Source organism: Condylura cristata, unplaced genomic scaffold, assembly GCF_000260355.1.
Source record: "Condylura cristata isolate star-nosed mole 26May11 unplaced genomic scaffold, ConCri1.0 scaffold00011, whole genome shotgun sequence".
Taxonomy (NCBI): Eukaryota; Metazoa; Chordata; class Mammalia; order Eulipotyphla; family Talpidae; genus Condylura; species Condylura cristata.
The window spans coordinates 10,686,043-10,703,037 of record NW_004567112.1 but is presented as its reverse complement, the minus strand read 5'-3'; the positions used below and the strand labels follow the sequence as shown (position 1 = coordinate 10,703,037).

Here is a 16,995-nt window from a genome sequence, read left to right as displayed (position 1 = left end):
AAGCCAATTGTCTCTCAACTTCTACACTGTAAGTAATTCAGTGTTACCGCTACCTTATAAACTCCCATGCAAAGCCGATGCTTTTCCATACTTCCTCCCTCTGTCTCAGAGGGCTTCACGCAGCACCTTCTGTACAATATTCACTCATCTGACTGATAAGGGTCTGTTTCCTCTAAGAACAAAAATCAAAACATACCCTATTTTTCATTCTTGCATTTTTTGGGTGCTAAAAAAATCACAGGTACCAACTTTGGAAATGTACCAGAAATAGCATTTTATCTGTTGTGTTTGCAGTGAAATCTTGTTTGTGCTAATGGATTAATATAAGATTGCCTATCCTTCTTCCAATGTTCCCTCTTCCAGTGTTTTGTTAGGAAACTAACAAAACTTTAGAAGCCTGGAGACCGTTCATCAAAAGTGGTGACGTTTAAGATTAACTACAGGGTGATACTCTAGAAGCTCAGAGCTGATTAGAAAATACTAGAATAAAAAGCCTTAACATGTCTGCATGAACACAAATAACCCATTTTGGTTTTCATATCAGATGTCACCCTGTTGAACTTGAGTCTTCTGCATTTATAATTTAGCTACTCAAACAAGAAATAAAGCAAAGAAGGTAAGAAAATTATCTTCGAGAACTGTGAGGAAATTAGTTTGTCTCCCATCAGCTATTTTTTGTAGGAGAGAGGAAAAATTCCATTTTCTTCCCCCTGATCTTGGCTGGAGCGGTTAACAAAAAGGGTTTTCCAACTCTGTAAAGTCAAAGAAATGAGACTCCAGTGGCCGTAACTGAGCTTCCCTGAGCTTCCCTTCAGATTACGGACCAAGCCCCCCCTCCCTTTTCCCCCCACTGTGGATAATGTGAGTTCTTTGTGATTTATCTGCAGCCGGTTTCTTTTACAACGTGGGCCTGTATAAATTCGAGTTAGAACTAGGGCCAGCGATTCTGGAAGCAGCACCCAGAGGCAGACAGGATGGACCGGGCAGGCACCTGAACACCCTCCCGTGGCCCCGACACTCCCAGCGGTGAGGCCCACTCTGTGTCTGGGTGCAGATGGGGACCCGTTAGCGCCGGGGAAGACCATTACCGAGCTCCCTTGGAATCCACCCCCAACCCCATGACCGAGTGTGCGGCTTCGTTCTCGCCCTTGGTGTTAACTTCTCACGCGTGTTTCTGATCTAGCCTGAGGCTCGGCCCTGGCAGGACCAGGGAGACTTGGCCCAGCTCTGTTTGGCCGGGTTCTGAGCAGCCATGGTGACGCGGGCCTTTCTCCTGCTGGCCATCTTCGTGAGAGCATCTGCGAGATCATGCACACCGAACAAAGCAGGTACACCCCCGGCCAGCCTCGGAAAGGCGTTTTAACAAACTGTATCTTTAAATGTGGCTAGAGCCCTGTGTTCTAATATGAATGCCCTACCTGATTTCACATCTTTCCAGATGTCATTCTTGTATTTTGTTACCCCAAAACCATCATCACCAAGATCCCCGAGTGTCCCTATGGATGGGAAGTGCACCAACTGGCACTTGGAGGGCTGTGTTACAATGGGGTCCACGAAGGAGGTTACTATCAATTTGTTATCCCAGATTTGTCACCTAAAAACAAGTCCTATTGTGGAACTCAGTCTGAGGTAAGTCCAGACACACGCTGGGAATCACTACGAGGTCTGCTGTCTGCCTGAAAAAGATTAAGAGTTTTCCAATTTCTTTGGAAGAATCAATTCTGGTTCTTATTTTCTGTGATGTTAATGATACTCAGTTTCTTCTCCTCTGCTTGGTTTTGATGTCTCTCTTTGGATTTGAGTTTTATTTTCTTAATTTGTTACTGGAAACAGATAAATCACCTTCTGTGAGTAAGCAAAGCATATTTCCTACCTTTACCTATTTCAGGTTCTGAGTACGTCTTGGGTTGGGTGGATGAGACACCCCGTGCCCAAGACTTTGAAGGGGCCACAAAGTGCATTTTGAATGGTATTTACTTTAAAGGAGTGACCAAAGAGTAGTCCCACTCATAATTGGGTCTTGTGAATGATCCAGGACAGGAAATCAGAACTAAAATGAATGACAGACAGCCTCTTTTCAAGCATCCTGATAAAACAGAGAAATCCCAATAAAATCATTGGTTGAGGATCACAGAAGTAGAGGGGTGTAGTTATGAAGGGAGAGAGTCTTCTGATGCTCTTGCTGAAATCTAGTATTCCTCTGCCAGATTGTAATCTGCTGGGTCTCAGAAAATGAGACCTCAAGTCCCTACAAAGTAATAGAGATTTAGTGCGAAGAGTCAAAGGCATAATTAACAAAGACTATCTCTGGAAATTCTGGTAAAGTGAACTAAGAATTATTTGTGTGTCACAGGTAGGTCACTTCTTAAGTGGATGTTCAAGAGCCCTTCTGGCTCCAATACTCTGTAACTTCAGAGTCCAAGTCAGGGGGAAGAGCTAGAAAAAGTGCTCAGGATTGGAAGAAGGAAAAATCAAAGTAATCAGTGACAGTCTGGAAAAGGGAGCTGAGCAAAGGCAGTCACTTAAGACGACTTGGGAAAGAAGTAAAACGTTGACACTGAGGAACAGAGATTCTTGGGTCATTTCTTTCTGATTAGAAGTACAACAGGATATGGATTTATTTTAAGCATACATCATTAAACTGAGATTATTGTCAATAAGCCTTGTTGAACCGTCTCAACGACTCTACAAATATGATCAACTCACCCACAGGTTAAAAGAAAAGATAAGTGCTACTGTCAATGGAGACACTCATCTCCCCACTGGGCTTTTTCTACACCATCTTCTTCCATCTTTTCCAGAATCCTCATTCCCATCTTGGGGACGTGGGGCTACCCTAACTGCCTTCTTCCTTTCTCCAGTACAAGCCCCCCATCTACCACTTCTATAGCCACATCGTTTCCAATGACAGCCAGGTGATCGTGAAGAACCAGCCTGTCAACTACTCCTTCTCCTGCACCTACCATTCCACCTACTTGGTGAACCAGGCTGCCTTTGACCAGAGGTAAGTTGCTCTGCTGGGTGGAGGGCTGGCTGCTTGTCTGTGTTCTGCAGTCCCTGTCAACCAGGCATGTTTCAGTCCTTATGCAAAATTCTCTCCCCTTTTCAGAGTGGCCACCGTCCACGTGAAGAATGGGAGCATGGGCACATTTGAAAGCCAATTGTCTCTCAACTTCTACACTGTAAGTGGTTTCCAGGCCCCATTTCTGCTCTGAGACCTTTCCAGATGTTGGGGTACTGCTTCAGGATTAGTTCTTCACTGAGACGATGCAGATCCTCATTCTTGAATTCAATTGGAGATGTAAGCTTGTGTCCAGCTTTAAACCTCTTTTAAAGACTAGCTACAGCAGAAAGTCAGATTTAGAAAAGTTAGAAAAGTTGAGAAGTGCTACAGAGCTATAAGATCAATCTTCTCATCTTACTGATAAGAAAAATTAAGGCAAGAGAAACCCTGTGGGTTGCTGAAGGTCCATATGACAGCCGTTGTCTAACTCTTCATCAAGATTAGCTTGCAGTCCACTCTGGAAATTTACATTTAAGATCCAGAACATATTAAAACACTGGACACAAAGTAGTGAGTGGTATGGCCAAGGGGATTAGGGTTGGCCTCTGCTGTCTAGTTCTTTGGCCTCCAAAATCCCTCCATTAGTGGGCTTCCTTGCTGTCAAATTTGGCTGCCTAGGTTGACATTGAAGCCAAAGGCACATTTTGGTGTCTCATAATAAAGTGTGCCAGAGAAACATCACAGTCAGTATCCCCTGGCCCAGTTTCCCCCTGTTGAGAAGAGGGGGGGGGTTGTCTTTAATCCTGAAGCTTCTGGGAGTAACCCAGCTGGTAGAGGAAGATGCAGACAGAAATAGAAACCTTTACATAGGACATGGGAACTGGGCGATATCCTCAGCAGACACTATGCCCAACCCATTCACTTCACACAACAAACAACTGTACTACCTGGGATACTACTCACCATGATCTCTTTGAACTTGCATTTCCAGCTCCCTGGGGGCTATTAGTTTTGCTGCACTTAGAAGATTAGAGTTAGATGGGATTGTAGAATAAGCTAGTCCACCTACAGATGAGGCTCTAAAGCCCAGAAGAAGCAAATGATCTGTCCAAGATCCAGCAGGTAGTTGAGAGCTATACCCGGTCTGGACCCAGATCACCTAATCTTGATCTCTGGGGCACATTTACTACTCGGAAAGAACCTTAAGTTTCATGACCTCTTAGTTGCACGGGTGCCTTTCCAGTGCTGTGTCCAGTTTTGTCTACAACATTTTGATTCCTTTTGTTATTAAAGAGGGCTCTCTGAGTTATACAAGCTACAGGGTCCCACAAAATCTACACCTACCCCTGGCCACACATCACTAGAGGCTGAGTCCTGAGGAAATGAATCATGTATAGCTCCTTGACCTGTCATCAGGGAGATTCATAGAGCAGGGACTACCAAGTCATGGACATTGGCAGGATCACTGTAGCAGCTGATAAAGTTGTCCAGAAAGGATAAGGGCTTCGCACACTGACCTCAGTCTCAGGAGCATCCTGAGCAAAGGCTGGTTTAACTCTACATCCCTACCAGGAAGTGTGTGACTGTTGTTTTAAGCAAGTAAAATGATAGATAGGCTCCTATAAGGGGTTTATGACATCAGGAAATGGAAAGACACCAGGGTTGTCAAAAATCATCAGCCACAATATCAAAAAACATCAGTCATGTTGAACAAGTTTTTTGACATAACTAGCAAATCTTAGAATGTTTTAAAGGAAAAAATGGGAAAGAAGAAAGAGGCGTGTCCTTGGCATCTCCCAGGCCATTCTCTGAACTAGACAGACGTAACAGTAGGCTTCCTTGAACTGTTCTGGAAATGAGGCTAAGACTCCCAAGGGGTCCCCCAAGACACTTTCAGGAGAAAAGGACCTCAGCAAAGAGGGGACTCTGATGTTACAATAGAGATTTTTGCACCGATTAATATTCCCACCATGGACTTGGTTTCCTATGCCTGACCCACGGTTGGCATTTTTCTTCTCCCCACTTCTTCCGCTTTGAGAGCATTCTTGTGTGTTTCTGAAGCAAGGGCTGCTCCCTGCATATATTTCCATCAAATTACCAGAGACAGAGCTGTGCCCTAGATTGCACAATGGCATCACTGCTCTGCTAATTGCTTAGAATTCTGAGAACTCCAAATGCTGAGCTCCAAACCCCCAGGCTTCTTTCTTCTCCCACTCACTCCCGCCATGGTTGGTGTTCTTAGTGAAAAGTTATTTTGACTCCCTACCCAAAATAAAGGAAGGAGGTCAGCTTGCTGAAGCAACCTTGTCGCCAGTTAAACCTTGCTCTGCTGGTCACTAGCTGTGTGACCTTGGGCAAGTCAGTTAACCTCCCTTGGCCCCCCAGGTACATTGTTAAAGAGGGGAAGTAGCAGCGCTTCTCGCTTAGATCTGTGAGGACGCTGAGATGAAATAATTCTTTGGAGGCACTTAGCACAGTGCCTGGCACAAGGTAAGTGTCAGAAAAGGTTGTCATTCTCAGGATGGTGGACCTGACCTCATTTAAAGTGCCTGTCATTATCTTGCTAGAGCTGGGCATCAACGTTAGTGTGAGATGAGACTCACTTTCATTCATTGAAAAGGTTCTGCTTAGCTAGATGGACAAATACAAAAATAAAAAAATAAAAAAAAAACAGTAAGAGAGACCAAAAATCACAGCTCTCCAAAGTCAGAACAAGCCTCAGAGGTGGTTAACCTTTATCTTCCACGCAAAACCAGAAACACTTTTGCATTATTGCTGAAGGGTAGGTGCCTCACTCTTCCAGGGAATGTGGCAAGTTGAACCTTCTTATTTTCTGACCATCAATGGAATCTGACAATCTGAACGCTGCCCCGTGGGTCCTGGTTCTGTTTTCTGAAATAATACCCTGTGATGATCTTGCTGGTAGTTCTTCAGCCATCTCAAGATTGTCCTTCCAAGCCAAACACCTTGCCTCGGTGCCCATTTATCACCCTCCTCACTTTTCTCAGAAGATGAACAGTTGGTCAGTGCCCATATTAAAAAGGGGAGCCCAGAAGAGAAATGTGACACTCTAGACCTCATCAGACCAATGAGTTCGAGGTGACTTTTTTGGTTCTAAAAAACTTAAGGGCCATTTTTCCTTCACCACAGTCTGATGTTGCACTGTAAGCAAAGGCAGCTCCCAGATCTTTCTCACACAAACTGCTTTTAAACTAGATACACCCATCCTAGCTAGTTGTGATTCAATCTTTTGGTAGATAAAGAAAACCGAATGGCTTGATTTTTCAATGTCTTCCATCCTTTTGATGATTGAGTAGTTCGTGTGATCCTTTCTGTTTCTAGCTACCTGGAAATAGATCTCTACTGTTCCTGATATATAGGAAGCAAGCGGGGGGAAATTTCCTTAGCTGTCAGATGAGATACAGAGAAAATGACCATTAAAAGTGTTTTATTTGAGAAACTGAATTGATGATGCAGGTTCCACTCTTCAGGCCAGGCTTCTCCGCCAGTAGGGACATTCTCCCAATATTATAAGTATTTGCTGCTGGCCTCTGAGAGAGGAAGAAGATTCTCTAGATAGATTAGGGGCTTGCATTGTGACTCCAGAGTTAGGTCCACAATTGGAAACAGTCTGTTGAATTATGGCAAATCTCAGACAATAGCATGGAACAGAAGGTACAAATCTACCTCTTCAACATGCATGTTAAGCTGAAAACTCAGGAATAAAAATTTTTGCTTCATTTTTGCAACTAAGAGGTGCAGGGAGCTGACAGATGGGGAGGAAAACACTGACTTATAATGACTGAATCAGGGAGGGCTGGCTCTGCCTGCAGTCACTAAAATAATGGCAGAGTCCCTGAAGATGGCTCTAGGCCTGGCCATCTGTTCTGAACTTGACCCCGGGGAGGTTAAAGGTCATTTTAATGAGATCTCCTGGCTCCCACTGACTGTTCAGTTTTGCCCATCTCCAAGACTGTGAACACAGTCTTTTAACTAATACTCTCACCTAATTTTATATTTCAATTAGTTAAAATCATCTTCAAGGTAGGAGAAGGCAGGAATTACTCCCATTTGGTAATAGGGAAATGAGACCCCAAAGGCTGTCTTGCCTCTAGTGTACCCCATATTAGTAGCCCAGGACCCTTTCTATCGTGATGCTGTTGTCTCTGAAGTCTCAAGTGAAGTGTAGTTAATGGTTGTAAGTAGAGTCGAATGGGCCCAAGATTCAAGAATGGAGAATTCAGCCTCCTTTGGGTAAATCCCTGCAAACACTATTACTCCTAATAGCTCACCCAGAATGGCCTGAGGAAGATGGCAAGTGAAGGCCGGGCATGCCAGATCAGTGGCAGAAGCTGCTGTGAAATGCTATGATGGGCCCTACTACACTTCAAGCCAAGGCCAAAGCCTCTGGGTCGGCCCTATGACTCTCTAACTTTATCTCCAGCTTCCAACACCCCTCCATGGCCTCACACCCTCTGCCTGACCTTTGCTCACCCATATTCTAGCCACTCTGGCCTCCTTGCTGCCGGCCAGTCAGACTCACCCCAGGGACATTGCCTAGGCTGACACACTCTTCCCTGGAGGCCCGTAACTGCTCCCTTCCTCACCTGCCCCAAGCCTCTTCTCAGATGTCACACCCTCAGGACAGTCCCCAAGCACTGCATTTAAAACTGCAGCTGGCCTCTCCTCAAAAGACCCAGCCCACCTTATACTGCACTGAAGTTTGCTTTTATAGCACACGACATTCTATTCTAACCTACTAAATAATTTACCTCCTGTATAAGTTGTCTCTTACCTGTCCCCCTTGCTAGAATACAGGAGAGTAGAAAGAGAGATTTTTGTTTTAGGCACTGGTAGGTCTCAAATACAGACTCTCCCACTAGAGAGACTCTCCCAATACAGAAAGCAACTCCTAGCACATGCTACACAACCAACAGGTTGCTGTGGTCGCCACTGATATGTTAGGATCTGAGCAGACTTTTCAGCCCAGGCTGGACTCAGCTCAGCAAATAGCAGAAGGGAGCAGATTGAGCGGGGTGTTTGATCCCTCTGCTTTTGTGCTCAGCACCCCTGGATTCCATTTGTTTTCTCCCGTCAACCAAATCCTGTTTCTCATTCGCGTGGAAACTACACAGCATCTTGGGGGACAGCCTCACTCATCCTGGAGCACCTCGTGCCTGTGGGTTGATGTGTAGCCCATTCCAACCTAGGTCACCTGCTCCTGTCAGGCCTAACTGCTCCGTCTAAGAGGTCATAATACCCTTTGTCAATTTCCTTCCAAAGAATGCCAAGTTCTCCATGAAGAAAGAAGCTCCTTTTGTCCTGGAGACATCTGAAATTGGCTCAGATCTGTTTGCAGGCGTAGAAGCCAAAGGGTTAAGTGTTAGGTGAGTATTTTCCCTCTGTGTTATTATTTTTAAATACAAAGGTGAGTATTTTCCCTCTGTGTTATTATTTTTAAATACAAAGTGGGGGGGGGGGAGGACCAACCAAGAGACTTTGTGCTTGCCAGATAATTCTACAACACTGGGTTCTCTGGCTCTGCTTTATTTCCAGGTTTAAAGTGGTTTTGAACAGCTGTTGGGCCACACCTTCGGCCGACTTCATGTACCCCTTGCAGTGGCAACTCATCAACAAGGGGTAGGTTCACTCTGGAGTGAGGAGTGGGAACATGCCGACCAGGCTCTCTGGCTCAGGCAGGCTTGGAAGGAAGAGGTGAACCTGTTGGTGACAGGCTCTGTCTTCCAGGCTGAGGACTAGACTAAGTACCAGGTACTGCTCTGAGAGCATTTGCCTCACAACAGGTAGGTATTATTACTGTCACCCCATTTACATAAGAGGAAACTGAGGCACGGGAGGATTAGACACTGTCACATCGTGTGTGTGCTCGTACATGTGAGCATGCGTGTGCATGTGTGTTCATGGGTAAATGGCCAAGGTTCAAATCCAGTCAGTCTTACTCCAGACCCCTGGTGGTATTATATTAGATAATTCATGTAAAAAGCATAGCACATAGTAGCCAATTGATTAAAATAATATTGCTTTTATATTAATTCAGTAGATAATGAGGAGCACGTATAATTTTTTAGGAGAGAACTAAAGTACTGGGGTTGCACCCTTGAAAGACGAATCTGGGTGGTGTAGGTGTCTTAGAAATAGTACATGGGAGCTGGAAAGACCAGATTGGAGACCAGGGTTGCACTGTGCCTCCAACAGGAGAGATAAGACCTGACAGGCTGTAGCCAAGTAAATGGAAAGGTCACCCAAGGGAGGGGCAGGGATAAATATTTAGCAACCAGTTGGCTTTGGGGTGGAGGGAAGGACAGAAGGCATCTGAGGAATAGGTGACCAACATGGATTTGTATTAAGCCGGGGATTACAAAGGTGAAGGGATTGTTGACTGCTGACTGTTGGAGAAGGGGTTTCTGGAAGAAGGAGTTTGGATTCTCCTTGAGTTCCCATGACCACTGAGATGACACTGACAACTGCTTGCAAGTACTTGGAGTTATAATGTTGGCGGCTGACTAGACGAGAGCCGTGGGCATTAGCCACACACAATGGACAATAAGCCCGGAAGAGACCATTCCCCAGAGCAGAAACCAGGGAGCCTGTGTTGTCACCGAACCCTTCAGGCTGTATCAACATTGGGGTGGGGACAAAGATGATTAGCTAATAAGGGGAGCCACTCTAGACCTTTATTTTATTTAACCAACACTGACATACTTACATAACATACCAAACACATTCCAGGCGCTTTACAACCATTCATTTAAATTTCTTTAACACCACCCCCCATAACATACATGGTATTCATAAGCATGTTTTTATTTGTTTTAAGTATCTATATTTAAAGGTTTACTTTTATTTATTTATGTCTAGAAGAACTGGGGTGTAGGCCAGAGAGAAAGGATTCACCAGAGACAGAGTGGGGAGCAGAACCGGCAGCTCTGTGGAAACACATTGCTGAGGGGAGCAGTGGGCCAGACAGGATGGGGTCTGCTGCACCATATGGGTCAGTTCCCTGGCTGGGGATTGAACCCACACCCCTATGGCTGGCAATAGCTTAATAGCACTGAGACTTTAACCCCTGCACCACCAGGAAGGCCCATAAAAATCATGATTTTATATATGAGAAAACCGAGGCATAGACAGGTCTAGAAACTTGCCCAAAGCCTCCAGCTAGTATGGGAACGGCTGAGCAGGTTGAAGGGAGGCAGCGCCATGGCCCGAGCAGCCTGGGAAGACAGGTCAGCACAGCCACATGAGAACTCCCAGAGCTCCCTGCGAAAGGGGAGCTGGGTCTGGGTGCTCACTGCACTTCTGTCACTGAATGACTGACTTAGGCTCTGTCGACAAGGTGCAGTCAGATGACTTCAAGGAGATTATGGGATAAATTCTTGACCTCCAGGTCCTGAATTACCATCAGACCCTGGGGAAGTTTCAGGACAACACAGAGCACAGCCAAATGGAAGAAACCCCAAGCTACTTCCATATTCTGCCTGCTTGAAGTAGCTCCGTGAGGCTGGAGAGACAGGCACCAGGTTCATTAGCAAAGGGGAGGATGAGCTGGCCCGTGACCACAGCCTCCCACCCACCGTTGGCTTCAAAAGATTCCCTGGGCCTTTCTGAGGAAAAACCTGGTTTTCAGAAGTGCTTGGAGAGATTAAATAGAAGGAATTTTAGTTTGCGGTGGGGAAAGAGAGTCCAGTGGTGATGGCGTGAAGATCTCCCTGTGGGCTGTAGAGAGACCTGGCAGCGAGGGGCAGAGGCATCACGGGCCTGCCCAGGACTTGGCTCGAGCCCCACAGAGCTCTGTTTACATTATTTTCCATTGCTGACACCAGGCCTTGGCCACCTCACCCTCAAGGAGCTATTTTAAGGACTCGCATTTTGAGTTCATACAAGGATGTCGGGTTTGTTGACCAAACAGTCCTGCAAGAGTCTTGTTTCACAACTCGGAAAAATGCCTCTGGTTCCGACAGTGCGCTGAGGCCGCCACACAGCCCAGTTTCTGACCCCTGGTCCAGAGAGGAAGCCCCGTGCTCGCTCCTTATTTCACTCGCTGACCCTCCGAGTTAACCTTGCTTCTCTGTGCATTGCGGGGTGTTCCATAGCACCCTGGGCCCCACTCCCCAGATACCTGTAGCACCTCCCTCTGTCATGACACCCACCACGCCCAGAGTGACACCCCCTCCCCCGGCTGAGAAACCCTGTCTCGGACACCCCTATCCATCTGTATTACCCTTTCTTCTTTTACTACCAGCTGTGACCTTGGGACTTCCCAAGATTACTTTCCCATAGAGAATGGAAAATACATAAAGATACGAAGAAGAGAAAATAAACTGTCCACCATGTCACCATTGGTTGTTGCCAACAGCCAGTGACAATTAGATAGTACCCTTCCAGTCACTTTGTCTCCTATCACAGCACAATCACAGCGTGACAAAGAAAGACGTGGCATTTGAGCAGTACCAGGCTGAATTCCAATCCTAATGGCAAAATCTTGAGATGCCCAGAAAGGCCTGGTGTGCTGGGCCTCTGGGCTCTTTGCCCTCAACCTGAAGGGGACTCAGCCTGCTCTCTCCTAGCCCTCAGGGCTTTCGCTAGAGGGATTGTGCTTCTTAGGCACAAGCATGTGGTGTCTCGGCTTCTCTGGTCCCCCGCAGCTGCTCCTGCTTGTAGAATGGGGGTGTCCACACCTTTCTCGTAGCTTCTCAAGGTGACCTCAGCGCTTGAGGGTCAGTGAGGTGTGGGAGGACAGCCCACTAAGGGGACGTCCAGGAGGCTGTTGCTGTATATGAATTTGCCTCAGAGACCCCACCTTTGTTCAGCTTTGTGATGTTCTCTCTCCGCCCTCCCCCCCCACCCGTGTTTCAGCTGCCCCACTGACGAGACAGTCCTCGTGCATGACAACGGGAAGGATCACCGAGCCACCTTCCAGTTTAATGCCTTCCGGTTCCAGAACATCCCCAAACTCTCGAAGGTGTGGCTACACTGTGAGACATTCATTTGTGACAGCGAGAAGCTCTCCTGCCCCGTGGTGAGCCCCCTCATGCACGATGTTACCCCAGGGGGCCGGTATTTGAGAAGCTGTATTTTTAGCTGGGGAATAGTCACCATGCCAGTGTGGGTGTGTGCTGAGGGCATTCTAGGGGAAAGGGGTACAGGCACCTGCCCACTGTGCCACCAACAAGCTACGTGGACCTGTCACTTAACCACTGGAGACTGCTTTTCTGCTCTTTAAAGGTAGAGTGGTGAAAGATAAGCAGTGATCAGACTCCCTTGTCAGACAGCAATATTAGGTGCAATGAAAGTGATGACAGACAAGGAAATGTTATGAACAACTTCAAAGCGCCAGGGAAATTAAAAATATAGGTAGTAACAATAGGCTTTTGCAGGAAGTCAAAAAAGTAGTTATGTTCAGTGGCTCACTAGGCAGCCCAAGGGTCTACATCTGGGACTTGAGATGGACCAGGGAGATGCTACCACAGTTCCCGACAGAGGTCACAGCTGCCCTGGTAAGAGGACGGTGACTCCAGCTGGCAGACCTGCAGGTATAGCTCAGTCAGAATCCGTTCCCCCATGTATGGCCACCAAGAAATCCTGCACAATCAATCAGCACACATAGTGAATTGTTAGGGAGGCAAATTTCTGAACCCATTCCTAAGCCTTTTAGGGATTCCGAGGCACCCTCAGATTTGAGAACCACACTGCCCAAGCTCAATCCCAAGCTGTCACCTCCTCTGGTCTGTTTGGAGCAGAAACCCCATGAGAGGGGAGTGTTCCTGATGAAGATAGCTAGCTCGCAGCCTGTGGGACCAACAGAAATCAGCCCACAGTCTGTCTCTTTTGATTCATTTGGCCAGAAAATGGCCACTCACAAGCACAAATAGGGAAAGGAAAGAAGCAGAGACTGCACAATTGATGGAGAATCATTCTCGGCCCTCTGAGGGGGGAGGGGCAGAAAATGAACCAGAACACGTTTTTAAGGACCCACTTCTCACATCATGGTGGTGTCACAGGTAGCCACGGCTGTACTTCTAGCGAAGGACATGGGGCCCCCACCTCCCTCATGCAGGGAGCTCAGCCGGTCAGACATCCAGCTTGAAGAGTTCATGGTTTGCTTCCCGTTCTCATGTTGAAGAAGGGATAAAAAAGTCCCTTTGGGTTATAAAAAATGTGAGGTTACTAAGAGTATCTATGGACTGAAAACTTTGACTGCACACATTTGTGACATGGAGTTTTAATGTTTATCTCTCTTTGCTGTCCTGTGTTCCCTTCTCACCCCAACTTCCCGGCCTTCCCCTCCCCCCTCCCCACCCCTCCTACTTTTCCACTCCTCACCCCTCACCTCTCCACCCCTCACATCCACCCCCTCACCTGCCCACCCCTCACCTCTCTGCCCCTCACATCCACCCCCTCACCTGCCCACCCCTCACCTCTCTGCACTTCCAGACCTGTGACAAGCGCAAGCGGCTTTTCCGGGACCAGACAGGGGGCATCCTGGTGGTGGAGTTCTCCCTGCCCAGTAAGCCTCTGGGGTTCCCTCGCCTGGGCTTGAGCATTTTACGAGTTGCCAAACCAGCTGTGCCTGTGGACAGAGCCTTCAGGTTCCCCTGGGGTAGAGGGGTGTAGCTCAGGGAGTTCAGGTTTGTTGATAACCCAGGAAAGCTCTCTGCAGCCTAAGTTCCTGTGCCCCTAAAGAATGAGGAAGTGCTCACTCTGGAGCCTGCAGTCAGTCAGGGATAACAATAGAAAACTAAAGTGCTGGCAATGTCCAGCCTGGGTCAACAAACTTCAGGCAGCCAAAGCTGGGCCTGCAGAAGGCAGCTGGGTTTCTGGAACACAGGAGCACCCCCAGAATGCACTGTTCAGCAAGGAGCTGTTAAGTGACAGGGAGGGGTGCGGCCTGTTAATCGTGGGGGTGGGGAAGGCTGGGAAGAGATGGGGAGGCTAAGACAAAGGAGACGCCTACCAGTGCCTTAGGGGAGACTCTTAGGGTCACCTTTAAGAGTGACCTGAGGTGAGCAATACGTGGGTGAAGTCTGAGAGTTCCGTAGCTCTCCTTTAGAGGACTTTCAAGAACTACAGGCCTGAAGGTCGAACTCCAGCTGCTATCTGATTTTGTGTGGTCTGCAAGCTTTCATCAGTTTTTACCCTTTAGCATGATGAAAAAATAAATAAATAAAATCAGAAGAACAAAATTTCATGACACATGAAATTCCAGCTGTAGTGACAATGAATTGGTTTGGGGGAGCATCCACAGCTGCTCTCACACCACAAAGACAGCCTCAATTAGCAGCACTTGAGATCAGCTGGCCCCTAGCCGGAAGCATTTTCTCTCTGACCCTTTCCAGAAAGTTCACCAACCCCTGGCTGCCTTAAAGCCCAGGTGAAAATGGGGTGAGATGAAGCCTTTGCAAACCCCTATGCACGCTGTCCCAAACACATCTGGGACCCTGGGTTCATCGTGGGGGACCGTCAGGTATGTGTTTAGAACCAAAGATGTAGCCTTCTCTTTCCACAAATTTGCTTACACCTTCTGCATTCCCTCTTTTTACACTTTACAGGCAGGGCAGTTTCCAGTCTCTCCAGCTTCTCAGGTAAGGAAAAGACACACTTGTGGGAAATACTCTCATTTAAAAGCACCAGGGAGTGGCGCTTTCATCATGTGGATGAATGTCTCTAATGCAGCTTACCTTTGGCCCCAGCAAAGAGTTTAGGAATTAGTCACACCTTACAGCACACCTGAGTGAGACAGAGGGTGGAAGTCGAAAGGTCTCTCTGGAGTCAGCCCCTGAGCTCTCAAGGTTGAGGGGGGCCTCAGTAAATTGGATGAAACAAAATTGGAGCTCACTTCCCAAAGCAAAGTCCCGCAGCTAAACATCAGCAGGTGACTCTGCTCAGATTCCTGCACTTAGTGAATGTGACTTCAACACGCTGCTCAACCCACAAGGAGCTCTGAGTCCCTGCTATAACTCTACCCTTCATCAACAGAGAACTTAGACTCGCTTGCCCTTCCGATGACATAGCTGGGCTAATAACTGCCCTATCACATGCAGCTGTTGTATGAATTAAATATTACGACGCAGGGGGCCAAGCAATGCCCAGCACCCAGCCAGCATCAGGAAGGATCAGCTGTAATTACTGACTGCCCAGGGCACTATTCCAGACTGCCCGGCTACTGCTGCAAAGCCGGAAGCCTCTTCACTTCCTGATTTGTGTGGTCTGTGGGGGGTGGAGGTGGGCAATGGAGAGAGAAGAGCCAGGGAAGCTCACAGAAGAAAACTTTCAACTGTCACCCCAGATCCTACCTGAACGGTGGCAAAAGGCAGCAGCACAAGGAGAGGGGGAAAGCTGTTCTCGATCGCAACACATTCACAGGTGTTCACTTTGCTTTCGCAAGGAGCGGAAATCATGCAAAGCGGCTTTTTTTAAGTTCCCACTCCTAGATTCTCATTCCTTTCTTTCTTTCTTTCTTTCGTTTTTTTTTTTTTAAGATTTATTTATTCATTCGTACAGAACTGGGGTACAGGCCAGACATGTGGAGGGTGAGAGGATTCACCAGAGACAGAGGGGGAAGCAGAACAGACAGATCGACTAAGTACACTGCTGAGGGGAGCAGTGGGCGGGTCAGGAGAGGTCTGCTGCGCCATGTGGTCACCTCCGGGGCAGGCGGGGATCGAACTCATGCTGAAGTGGCTTAAGCTTCTCAGTGTTGTGCTTTAACCTGCTGCGCCACCAGGGAGGGCCACTTTCTTTTGTTTTTTAGATTGATTTATTTGTGCATACAGAACTAGGGTACAGGCCAGAGGTGCAGGGGCGGTGTAAGGATTCACCAGAGACAGAGTGGGGAGCAGAACAGGCAGATCGACAAAGTACACTACTGAGGGGAGCAGGGGCGGGTCAGGAGAGGTCTGCCATGTGGGTCAGCTCCAGGGCGGGGATCGAACTAGCACTGAAGCGGCTGCGGCTAGCTTGCAATGCTGCGTCCTAACCCACTGCGCCACCAGGGAGGGCCCAATTCTCATTTCTAAAGGAAGTTCGACAGTGAAAGCCCCACCATGAAATGCCATCCCTCTGGTAGTGAAGCTCAGGTGTCCACTTGTCAGGGTCCACACCAGGCTTATCTGCTGGGCTCTCTGAACTGCTAAAGTGAGGTACAGAGACTGAAAGCGGGAACAGAAAAGACTTTGTATACAATGTGCAGAGATTCATGGCAACCTGCTTGATTCCCTTGAGCTGACTTTTGTTGATTCTTGTTGAGTTATCCTGGCTCCTCATAGAACAATTCTGTCTCCTGTCCCCCCTGCTCCACAGATGTCCTCTACCACTTGGTCGTGATGCTGGGGATGCGTGCGGTGCTATAGGAGAGGGCTGGCGGGCAGCGGCCACTCTTCCTCCCAGGACCAACTAGCTCCTCGGTTCATTTGCTGCCCAAAGAACAGAACAAGCAGGAGACCGTGTTGTTGGGCAGCAGAGACTAAAGCTTTGCCAAATTCATGTTCAGTGATTTGGGGGAATTTCGGTGATTGTTTTCCTTTGGTCTCTACTTCCCTTGTTCCTTCCTGTGGATCTTAGAACCTATAGCAGGTGCACTGCAGTTGCCCGGGGACAGCCACAGTCACCAGAGGAAGCTGGTGTCATGGGTGCTGTGAGACGTAGCAAGGACTGGGGCTGGGCCACCAGGCAGACACCTGCAGTCTTTCAGCAACATGGAAATCAGAGTGAAATATGGTAGCTTCGTTCACACCTAAGTAATATGAAGAAAAGTGATTCTCGAGACTCCCCAAGTGCTGACCTAATTTGCTTTGTGGTAGGGTTTCTTTAATATGCATAGACATGTTGTAGATATAAACTCCTTATCTTTATAATTGGCATGTATTTCTAGAACAACAAAAAAAATTAAATAGGAATAAAGCCACAAAAAGAATGAAACTCACATTATCATGAACTCAGTTTCATAACATGGCCTGGTGTAAGCGAAACTG

The 16,995-nt window shown here is 47.5% G+C and overlaps 1 protein-coding gene across 1 annotated transcript; it reads left to right on the top strand.

Annotated features, from left to right (window-relative positions):
• Positions 1-1,252: 1,252 nt before the first annotated feature.
• On the top strand, positions 1,253-16,374 carry TECTB (tectorin beta). The gene is made up of 10 exons (XM_004680438.1): positions 1,253-1,328; positions 1,439-1,629; positions 2,862-3,004; positions 3,110-3,182; positions 8,288-8,391; positions 8,561-8,644; positions 11,882-12,044; positions 13,460-13,532; positions 14,575-14,607; positions 16,325-16,374. The coding sequence occupies exons 1-10, from the start codon at positions 1,253-1,255 to the stop codon at positions 16,372-16,374; spliced, it is 990 nt and encodes a 329-aa protein (XP_004680495.1).
• The last annotated feature ends 621 nt before the right edge of the window (positions 16,375-16,995 follow it).